At 37.6% G+C, this 11,711-nt stretch overlaps 1 protein-coding gene across 1 annotated transcript; it reads left to right on the forward strand.

Annotated features, from left to right (window-relative positions):
- The first annotated feature begins 1,574 nt into the window (after nt 1-1,574).
- cbx4 (chromobox homolog 4 (Pc class homolog, Drosophila)) lies at nt 1,575-7,084 on the forward strand. Its single transcript, XM_058414996.1, has 5 exons — nt 1,575-1,847; nt 1,947-1,990; nt 2,595-2,660; nt 3,757-3,823; nt 4,187-7,084. The coding sequence occupies exons 1-5, from the start codon at nt 1,779-1,781 to the stop codon at nt 5,525-5,527; spliced, it is 1,587 nt and encodes a 528-aa protein (XP_058270979.1). The 5' UTR covers nt 1,575-1,778; the 3' UTR covers nt 5,528-7,084.
- The last annotated feature ends 4,627 nt before the right edge of the window (nt 7,085-11,711 follow it).

Below are 11,711 nucleotides of genomic sequence, written 5' to 3' on the forward strand. Positions count from 1 at the left end.
TGACCATATAAGGTCGGGTAGTGCTATGGCGTTGCTGCTTCGCCATAGGCTGACTGTTGCCACCTCGCGCAACACTTTAACCCTTTACTTGCTAAATTTTATTCGTTGGCTGCCTTCGCAATATCAAATTAACTGCTTGCAAACGTCTTTTTTTGCTCCACGCTACACTGCGATCTGTAATACACTGTGCGGTGTGTGCTTCAGTGCTAGTTTATTGAAGCATAGCGCGGTCTGGATGCTCGTTTCTATGCGCACACTTCCCGGAGATTTCTGTCGCTCGTGCAAGTTACTGTACGAAACCTCACATGGACTGCACATTTCTCTGCTCTGCGGTTTTAATTCATAGTCAAGCCTCCTATGTGGGTGCTCTTAACTAGTCTGCGTTAAAAATCAGGGTTGAAAGACCCTAAAACAACACAAATAAGCAATCGAACAGGTCTGCATTATATGCGAAGAATAAATACACTGACCTACATTTCTTGGAAGTTGCTTGTATTAATAAATGGATAAAAAAATATATATTTATATATTTATTTCGCACTAATAGAGTTCAAACCTTACATTAAAAACTCATTTACAGAACATTCTCATAAGTTAAGGTACCAAACTTTTCCTTGTATTATAAACTGCACATCTTTTGTACCTTTAGTAGTCTATATGTCTGTTACATGGGGGAGTGCATATGGTGTAATGCTTTAAAAGGCACCTTAGGGGTCTTTGAGGTCTAATCATATTCCTGGAATTATTTTTTAAAAGGTAAAGGAATACACAGCCCACTAAAAGGTTCAATATACCCTTCACAGTGCCAGCCCAAAGAAAAAGAAAAGTTGCATTGCTATTCCCGTTATCCCTGAAAGTATATGCCTGTTTGTAGGTTATATACAAAAAATGTCGTAAAAAAATAAAGTAAAATGGTGCTCTTATGAAAGCATTTTGGCGACAATGTCAGTTTTATAGGCCTGTACTTGAAGGTGTGATGTCGAAAAGCAAAATAGTGACATCATAAATTTAACTCGATTACTGAACTGCAATAGATAGGAACGGATCGTTTCTATAATGAGGATGTTTTTTAATGACTGTCGGTTCAGGTTAGCCTAAAATGGCTGCAAAATGTCTGAAGCATGACTTGGCAAAAAATATTTTCATCACTTGTGTTAGCATGCTGTGAAATCACCTAATGCTCTGGGTGGAGGTGCTAACACGTGTATATGAATTTTTTTTTTTTACGTCTGGTTCTGTATTAAATTGATGTGGTGGGGGGGGAGTGGAAGTGCAAACGGTATGATTATTTTTTTCGGTTAAACTAGGTTATGCCTATGCAGTCTGTTAATTAGGTCTAAGTGTTTGCATTTACATGCAACGAGCGGTGTGCATGCATGAATCGTATTGAAGGCAGCAAGCAGAAAGATATTTAGTCATGCAGTTGTGCGCAGCACCTCGGCTCTCTGCACTCGTGAGGTTTCAGTTAAGTCTCCCTCCTCCTCTACCACCTCCTCCCCTTGCTCTGACGTCACGCGCCTATTGCGCGAACTATTTTCTGTAGCAACAGCAGTGAGTGTATTTCACCCGCTTACCGCTAACGAGCACCGAAATACGAGCAAGGGTCAGGGAGAGGGAGAGAGCAAGGGAGAGGGAGGGAGGGTTAGCGAAAGAATTCATCTGAGCCACAGTGGCTGTAAAACTCACCAGCAAAAAAAAATTACTGCTAAAGCATCAACGGTAGAAGGCAAAGAGGGGGGAAAAATCGCGCTCTCGCTTCGTACGCCTCGGAGCGAGAAATGGATCTACCTGCCGTCGGAGAGCATGTCTTCGCGGTGGAGGGCATCGAGAAGAAGCGCATTCGGAAGGTAAAAATATCTGGATTAGCGCAAAAGCATACTATAGTGCTCTCTCTCTGTGTGTGTATGTGTGTGTGTGTTTTAAACACGATTCTTTTGCGATCGCAGGGTAGGACCGAATATCTGGTGAAGTGGAGAGGATGGTCACCGAGGTAAGTGCTTATTTTTTATATCTGCACTCACTGCCTTTGCATTTTTTATTTTTAAAAACGTGGAGTGCAATGTACCGTGTAGTTAGTGTGTGTGTGTGTGTGTGTGTGTGTGCGTGCGTGTGTGTGTGTGGCGCGTAGCGCGCGCGAGCTGTTAGCGCGAGGGTTGTGTGTGTGTTTCAAACGGAGCCACGGATTCCATCACTAATTTATGCGGGCTTAAAGAAGGGGGTAACCTTCTACCACGTTATCCGAGTTTAATGATTTCGGCAGCATAGCCGGAGGATTCACTTGAAATTAAGCTTGTGGGGATGTTAACATGGCTACCACGTCGCTTTTGCTTTTTTTGGGGGGGTTGACTAGACAAAATATTCCTGCAGCTCCTGATCAAGAGGCATAGCATTATTTTGCGTATAGTATTCACCGATAATCGTGACAAAATGTGTGCATATCTTTTTTTAGGCCCTCATTTCTAATATGCTGAATATTCGCTTGTGAAGATTATATGTTGGTTTGAATTAGTCGTTGAGGAAGACATAATGGATAGATTGATATTTTTTCCCTCTCCATCGTTGCATTACAGCTTATTTGATGTCATTTTTTACAGATACAACACATGGGAACCGGAGGAGAACATCCTCGACCCGCGCCTTCTCGTCGCCTTCCAAAACAGGTGAGAGTGAAAGCCGGGTTAAGTGAACTTGAGCCCGTGTCCTTATATGGTCATGGGGGGCGGGGCGAGCTCAGACTGCAGCCTGTCTCAGGCCCTCGAGTAGAAGATTGATTGCAGCCCCTTCAGCGAGGCCTAACGACTACAAAGCCTCCCTTGATGCGCTCCGTGCTTAGCGTTTTCACATTGTTTATATACCAAACAGTCCTTCACTAATGCTATTCCAAGGCATGTGGAAAAGTCGAACAATGTAGAATAACACTTTTATGACAAAAGAGGAAGGGTGAAGACATGTTGTTTGTTATCTGACGGCAGTAGGGAAAGGTTACATGGCACCCAAGAGAGAAACAGCTGTCATGCTAACAGTTTAAAGATATGACAGACCACATGAACTGAGCTTTCAGAATAATATTAGAAATAAAGTTTAGAGAGAATGAGAGTTAACGAAATGGGAAATATTTGTGCAAAGAGAGCCTGTCAGGACACCATCCACCCTTTGCTTTATTTTCTGTCCACTGGCATACGTGATGTGGAACATTCATAGCACTATTGACAGCATTTTGTGTATACACACACATGACCAAAGGAATAACTGACATGAGGTTATGCTTAGTGGTTAAAACTGTCATGGATATCATTCGATATATATAGATACTAAGAGTTTCAGTTATCGTGGAACAATGCTAACTCAGTTTGTTTTCTTTTTCAAGTGAAAGGAACATGTCAGGGAGTCATGAAAGGACAGCGGTCTTTGAACAGTCTTCAATCCACACAGTGCATTAACCTGTGTTAATGTTGCCCAAACAAAGTTCGTCATGGCCATAGTCTATTTTTATTTGTGCCATATATGACTGATCAGAAGGAATGTTTTATTTATATTGTAGTGTTGGCAGTGTTGTTTCTAAGAATATCAGCAGTAGACTACAAGGTCAAACACAATCAAACTGAAACATACAGTTGCAAAGACGGCAAAGTAAAGCATTATATTGCATACAGTTAAAAGTGTGACTGTCAATCTTCTAGGAAATGCCACTGATTAGTCCTCTATAGGAAGTAGTGTTGGTACAGTGTCTCACAACATTATTGTGTTTGGTTTTAGAGAGAGACAGGAGCAGCAGATGGGATATCGCAAAAGAGGACCTAAACCCAAACATCTTCTGATCCAGGTACGAATTAACTACCTAAATTGAAATTATTCAGAGATATTAGTTGTAGTCCTATTACCCTTGTTGCATTTTAAGACAATAAGATAATGGTTGCAAGTCGTTCGTTTTAAGGGTATATTTTTCTAGCTGTCTGTGAACACCCTCTCCGTGTGGCTCTCTCCTAATGTCCTGAGCCGCTGGAAGACTAATGATAGTGTCATAGATACATAATGCATAACTACTGCAGTGCAACTTAAACTTAAAGTGCAGATCTATCTCTTGTAGCCTATCTCCGTGCCCAGAATTGCATTGATTCAAAGCCAGATATTTGTGGTAAACATTGTCACTCCAGTTTCCATTTACTGGTTTCTCCTTTTATTCCAGTTACCTGCATTTGCAAGGAGGTCCAGCATCCTTGCAGATCTCCAGGAGACATCACTGGATGACGAGAACCAGTTCAAAGTGGATTCGCTACAGATGCACCGGTCACAGCCTCAGCATTACCAACTCAACAGCAAAAAACATCACCAGTACCAGCCCAACAGCAAGGAAGTCCCGACAGAAGCTCACACCAATGGCAAGAAGAAGCACTTCTATCAGCTAAACAGCAAGAAACACCATCATTACCAACCAGACCCTAAGATGTATGACCAGCAAACCGCAAAGCCTAAAGAGGTTAAAGGGCATGACCCATCTATTAAAGGATGGAACCTCCCTCCAGCCTTGCAACAGAAATGGGTGCGTGATAAGGACACTGGTAGCTTGAATAAAGTCAAAGATCTATCCATGGAGCATAAGCAACTTCTTATACCCACTAGCAAAGAAGACCAAACAGTAAAGACAACCTCGAAGGATCCCTTGCTTTCCAGTGGCATCAGCAGTAAGATGAAGATCATCAGGAACAAAAACAAAAATGGCCGAATCGTCATTGTTATGAGCAAGTACATGGATAATGGAGTCCAGCCTTCCAAAGTGAAAAACAGGGATTCTCCTGGAACAGAGAAACCAAAACAATCAGAGGAGTCTATAAATGGCAATGCAGCCAATCTTGTAAAAGTGACAGCCAGGGAGGAGAATGGTGATCCTAACCACTTAGGAGACAGTGCATGTGTTACCAGAGAATTTGTTCATAAAGTGCCGCACAAAAAGTTTGAGCTTTCAAAAGCAAAACTGAACCCTGAAGCAGGTCACAGAACAGAACAAGAGGCGAATAAGATCAATTTATCATACAATCCTTCTCTGCAATCATCCAACAAAGCTAGCTCTTCACCCATATCAGTTGGGGGAGATGTGCCATTGCAAAAGGACTCCACCAGTCACCATCTCAGCCATCGTAAACGGAACCTGTCAGAACCTAACAAGGCTGCAGGCGATTGTAAGAAGTTTCTCAGCTCCAGAAGTATCAGTGCTCCCAATCCAGTGGTCCTTTCTCCTGATAGGGAACCTTTAGACCTGCACTGTTCTGGCCAAAACTCCAGTACCATCTTCAACTACAATGTTACTGACACCATTCCTGATGAACCAATCGACTTGAGCTGTGGGAGGACTAGGCTACATGCAGAAGCTCCCACAGAGTCCCGTGTCACATTGGACAACACATCTGAGACTTCAGAAAAGTCAGAAGAACCGGTTAGCTATTTTAAGCCATTTTCAGGTAACATCATCATTACGGATGTCACCACAAACTGTCTGACTGTGACCTTTAAGGAATATGTCTCCATTTAACGGCCTTCGATCTGACACCGAGGACTGCTGATGCTTATATGGATTTGTAGATATGTAATTATTAGAAGAATTCTGTACATATGTATCTATAATTTGTCATGTATAGAAAGCAATTTTTTTTTGCAGTGTAGGTTTTTTTATTTCATTTGGAATATGTTTAAGGCCTGTACATGCACAGATTAAAATGGAGTGTTTTGAATGTTTAAAAACAGGTACAGTCTGTACTTTGAAGGAATCAATATGGGAGAACATGCTTAAGAAGTTGTTAAAGCATCACTGAACAAGCACTTACTTGCTTTCAAGATCTTGCACACTAAATGAAAATGACCGTTAAATACAGATGTGTGCTTTATATTTCAAGCCTTATTTAAACCATCTCTTTTCCAGTGCAAACATGGTTTTACAATATTATACGTTCCTTACAAATAAGTCTGTGACATTTTAGGCAGTTAGAGCAGAACTTAATCTAATGTCAGATGGATATTCAGGGTGTTTTGTAGAGTTTTTCTTTTTTAAATCTGTATTTTACTTTAAAGCCACACTTCCATTGCTGCATAGTTGATTCTATTGGGAGAGATACAGGTCTTTGCTGTGCATTGTTGAAATAACCTCAATCACACAGCACTGTTTGCTCATTTGGTTATCTTCACCTTCCCATTTAATGGTGTAAGCTGCACTTTGTCATCAGTTAAGACGCTTTAGTTAAGGCCTGAATGACACTGATCAACAGGGTAGATCTTCCCTATCATACTGTGGTTGAATTTCATGCTGATGAACTTGTACACCAGTACATGTCTTTTTTTCCTTCCTGAGATTCTACACATTGCATCATACTTATAACTGCTGAAATGGTTTTTATTTTTATGTCATGTTTTTTTTCCTCTGTCTATATTTTCGGTGTGACATACTAATAACAATGTATGACCAAACAATTTATTTTAGACCATTTGTAACCCTGTAGCACATAATATTGTAAAACTGCTGCTAAAGTGTATTACTTAGTTGGAGTAATATGTTATGGGGGAAAATGCAGAATATGCTGTAGTCATCATTAGTCTAAATTTGCCTTAAATGAGTAATAATAATAATAATAATAATAATAATAATAATAATAATAATGATAGCGTATCAATATTTTACAAAGCTTATTGTAGTGAAACAATCATAGTCAGTACCATATCCAGACAGCAAATCTATCAGGTTTTTGAAGTGGACCTGACTTAACACTCGTGACTCTACTTACGACAAACCATTATCCATGGAACTGACAAAAGTATGAAGCTTTTAGATGTGATCAGTAGATGTGGCTTGATTACTGGAAGCACAACAAAAGCAACAAAGCCAAAAACGAGACCAAGAATTATTTGGTACTTTGTTCAACAGTGATATTTTAGAAAGGTGGGTAGGTTCATTGTTTCATTTAGCAGGAGAGGGATTCTACTGCTATTTCACATGTGTCAAGATGTTGATTTCAGAAACTGCCCTCCGATACACAACAATGATTAAAAAAACGACAAAAATTAACAAAACTTTAATAAATCACGTCATGATGTTTCAGAGCTCGTGTTCTTTCTTTTGGTTACTTGAATAAAAAAAAAATGTTCTTTTAATTAAACACACATAACCATATGGGCTTATTTGATTATCCAAAAACAAGGACACATCTAAGGTATGTTATTTTGTGTGTTTCATCAGCCCTGGAGCACCACTTCAACTTTAAAAAGCATTTTGAGTTATTAGTAGCCTGAAGCTTGACGTTTCAGTGTTCGTCACACTGTGCTGAGAAATTATCAGTGAGTGCAGCACTGTTTAGGATAAGCACAATCTCACTTCCCATGACAGGCGGCTTAAACAATAATTCAAATATCTTCTACCACTTGACCTGAAAACCTTCTCATTAATTAAAGCCTTAGGCCACGAGGAAAGAGATACACGGACCTAAAAAGAACAGCAGTTTCGGGACAGAAACGGTACAAATCTAGAAAGTATGAGAGCAACAAAATCCAAACTTTTTTTAAGGACCATTTAGCAACAGATTTGCATTAAGGTGCTTCATTTATAGCAAGTCTGTAATGTGATATCCACACTCATATGGAAATGCACTATACAGTCCAAACATGAGTAATTAATGTGGCATTACTCCTTAATATGTACCACATGTTCCACCACATAGCATTCATATGTGGTTGTAGACACATTTTGGTGAACATTTCAAAATGGAAAAGATGTTATGACACACAAGTGTACATATTAATTAGGCAATGCACAGTTAAACTTCATAATATATATATATATATATATATATATATATATATATATATATATATATATATATATATATATATATATATATATATATATATATATAAAGATCCATGACAAAATTTTTTATTATTTATTTGAAGTCAGTAGTTTGTTTCAAGGAATCTACAGTAGTTTTGAAGAAGCACATAAGGTAAAAATAAGATAAATATATATTATGAACTGGGAAGTGCTTGATCTAGTTGATCTAAACAAAAGTGATTTCAGTGAACAGAAATAAACCTGAGAGCTAAAGTAATGAAGGATCCCTCTTAACTCAAAAGCAGCAGCACACTGTAACTGAGAGTAAACTCTTTTAAACTCTTTTACTGTCGTAAGCCGAATCTTAACCTATTCCAGGTCCGGATTATTTGAAGACTGAAGCAGACTAATAAGGTTTACAGAAGTAGGATTGTGGAGGTGACAGATATCAAGCTGGGAGAAACGAAATGAAAAGTCCGAGTCCCAGGGCGGGTTTATTTTAATTACGGTGAAATGAAGACATGCAAATGAGGCAGTGGGACATTCGGATTCCGAGAACCTTTAATCGAACCTGATAAATGGATGACAAAGAACCGCAAATTCTTTTTATTTTGGCCAGAGAGGATAAAATGACGTCTTGGATGTTGGACATTTACTTAAAGGATACGGCGGCGGATAGGATGCTTTAAGGAAACACTATTACCGACAAATGGATGTGGCTTGTTCAATTGAAATAGCCCAATCAGTTCATTAGGATTAGTTTATATATATATATATATATATATATATATATATATATATATATATATATACCCCCTTGACTTGACTTCGTCTTCTAAACCTTACTATTTGTTCAGAAAGGGACGGGCTGTGCTCTGCTATTTCAAAGTTACCACCATTTCACTGAGTTCCGCTCCCCGTGTATTACATTTCAGCCATTTTTTACGGCTCTCTGGTCACTAAACGCGTTGCCCAGAAACGTGCTGAGGCAGCTGATAAGACGTGCAATGTTCACATAGCTTCGTCGGCACGCCGCGAAACGTTAATCAGGGCAACCATTTTTAAAGCGGCCGAAATGTTGGCGCAGCCGGAGAAAAGAAAATGGCTGTCCTCCGCCTCACGCGCTTATTCACATCACTGAACGTAGGTTGTATAAATAACGCGCCAGGCTGACGCCGTTGTTGTTTTGTGTGTGTGTGTGTGTGTGTGTGTGTGTGTGGGCAAAAAAAAAAAGAATGAACCTGGAATGACATCAAGCAGCTGAAGACCGCACGGACACGCCAAATATAGACTAGACCATCGAAGAGGCGATACATTAACCCACATAGGCGATATTCTAATGGTATCAAAACCGCATGTGTGCTTTGTATTCAGTGAAATTAACCCATAGATCAAACCAAGTCCTAGATAAAGCAATGAGCCACAAAATAACACGCTTGCGTGGTGTTTTTTTCTTTTTTTTTCTGTGGGTGTGTGTTCATGATTACCGGGACTGACACCCTATTGTCATCCTGGCACCTTTACACCTCTTTGCAGTTTTCTATAAAGACATCACAATTTCGGCTTGTTTCTTAATATTCACATTTTAGTTACACTCTTCCGTAAAATTACTTGAATTGATGAAAGGACACCAAACCTAGAATAAACGATTTCCTGATAAACTAAACAGACCAGAAGACAAAATAAAAAAGAAAGAAAGAAAGACATAAACTACAGACTTAAAACCGCAAACTTAAGGTAATCTACACTAGGGAAAATATTTGACAGGTGAATCCTGTCGCTGCATCGTGGATGGTATTTATAAGGGATGTGAAGTCATGCATGGATTTAATGATATTGTTATTAGTTTAAACATATTTAAAACATTTTATTTCATGACATTAAGATGTTCTATCAGCTGTAGTGTTTTTTTTTCCGAGGGCGGATCCACAGATTAAAAGTCAGCCAATGATATTTTTACAGCTCGACTAGCAGTGTCAGGATTCCGCCATACAGCCACACGCCATTACAGCAGTCCAATCCTCTGCACACACAAATAAGGGAATAAAAATCCTTTACGCATTAAACATGACGGATATTAATGATCAGCGTGTATAATTGTTGTATTTACATCATTATTGTACAAAATTTATTTCCGCAGCGCATTAGATTTTCCCGACATAACGCTGATTTTTATTTTTAGCCTCTTTGTTCTGAACAGCTCTTTGTTTCTCGGACCAGGTCATATAGGTACAAAATCAATAAGGTACACACATTAGACAAAGCTGTTATAAAAAGCATTCATTTATCCAGCACTACGCTTTAATCGCTCTCAGATTTTTTTTCTTCCTTTCTTCCTTTCTCTTTCTTTTTCGTTTTAACCTCATGGACATAATGCTTCATTTTCGTTGCGGCATGTCGGCAAATTTATTATCAATATATTTTAATTTATATAGGATCTTATTTATTATTTTTCAGGGCTATTTATTTGCCTTTTTTTTATTATTGACTAGGATAAATCCTTGAGGCTTTATATACATTTATTTCCTCTAAAAAGAGGCTCATTTGTTCGATTTTAAGCAAGGATTTTGTTTTGCGGTTATTTGAATGTTTTTAACATACATTTATTTATATAGGTTTGTTAATCCTGAATCCAGAAAATCCTGAAACCTAGCATCCCTAACTAGTAAGATGTATTAGCAGTAAAATGTAGGGACAAAATAAAGAGCAGTAAAATGCTGGTAAAAAAAACAACAACCCAAAAAAAACAAAAAAACAAAAAAATAAAATAAAAATTAAAAACGAAACACATCAACAGAACCGATACTTAAATATCTTGTTGTGATGTTAAAAAAAATCGAGTTCTATAATAATCTTAGATGTATTTTTTGTTTGTAATTATTTTATTGAATTCTGACGACATATAAATGGTAAGCATTGTTTCGGTTCTTTAATTAAATAAGACAAAAATGTATTTTTTTTAATAAAATGTCTACAGCTCTACACAAAGCTAAAAAATCATGCTAAAATGACTCTGAGCTAATAAAACATCACAAGACAATCCTGCAATGATGCTGTCGCAAAAAAAAACCCAAAACAAAACAAAAAAAAACAAACAAAAAAACAACCAATAAACAATGTTAATGTTATTTAGAGCAAATCAGAAAGTGGTGAAACAGGCATTTATGTAATATATTAAAACATTTCCATTGCAGCATTATGAAAATAAACATTACGGTTTTGTTGCAAAGTATCGAATTTGTCAAAACATATTGTCTTGTCCATTTGCTTGGTCTTTCAGTTAAGTGTCGTAAAAAGGTTTTGTGTAACATGAAGCTTCACGCCATTTTGCATTGTAAATAAATTTAATCATCATAATCAAAACGAAACATGTTTTGACATGACACTTAACACGATGTTTATTTGATTCTATATATTAATAAAATAAATCTTGCAGCATGTTCAGAAGCAATATGTTATTTGTATGTGTGTAAAATGTAAATTCTGTGTTTATTTACTTTTTAAAAATCGCATTTCCCCTGCTTCATTACTGACCGTAAACTTAATAGTATTTTTAATACTAATGATTAATGATTAAACTCAGTTCATGGTAGCTTGCATAAAATATGTCTGACAAACCTTCTTATGTTACACTTAAGAATTAAAATTGATGTTGTGTTTTGTAAGTATACTCTATCCACAGATCTGTACAAATAAAGTCTGATTTTGTCTCTGTTTATCCATAATATTAAATTTAAAGATGGGCATTTTTTTTCATTAACACGACAATCATTCATTCAATCATTCATTAGTCAAAAAGCTATACTTCATGTTTTTTTATTTTATTTTACATATTTCAAACATTTCAACTCAAAAAGCCTAATGCAAAACGGGGTTTTATTCTTCTGTTGAACCAAAGCTT

Source organism: Hemibagrus wyckioides, linkage group LG02, assembly GCF_019097595.1.
Source record: "Hemibagrus wyckioides isolate EC202008001 linkage group LG02, SWU_Hwy_1.0, whole genome shotgun sequence".
NCBI lineage: Eukaryota > Metazoa > Chordata > Actinopteri > Siluriformes > Bagridae > Hemibagrus > Hemibagrus wyckioides.

Excerpts from the sequence above, each read along its gene's own strand:
- cbx4 (XM_058414996.1), top strand. The coding sequence starts at position 1,779 with ATGGATCTACCTGCCGTCGGAGAGCATGTCTTCGCGGTGGAGGGCATC. Across the intron at positions 1,848-1,946 it reads AGAAGAAGCGCATTCGGAAG|GGTAGGACCGAATATCTGGT; the intron begins GTAAAAATATCT and ends TTGCGATCGCAG. Across the intron at positions 3,824-4,186 it reads CCAAACATCTTCTGATCCAG|TTACCTGCATTTGCAAGGAG; the intron begins GTACGAATTAAC and ends CTTTTATTCCAG.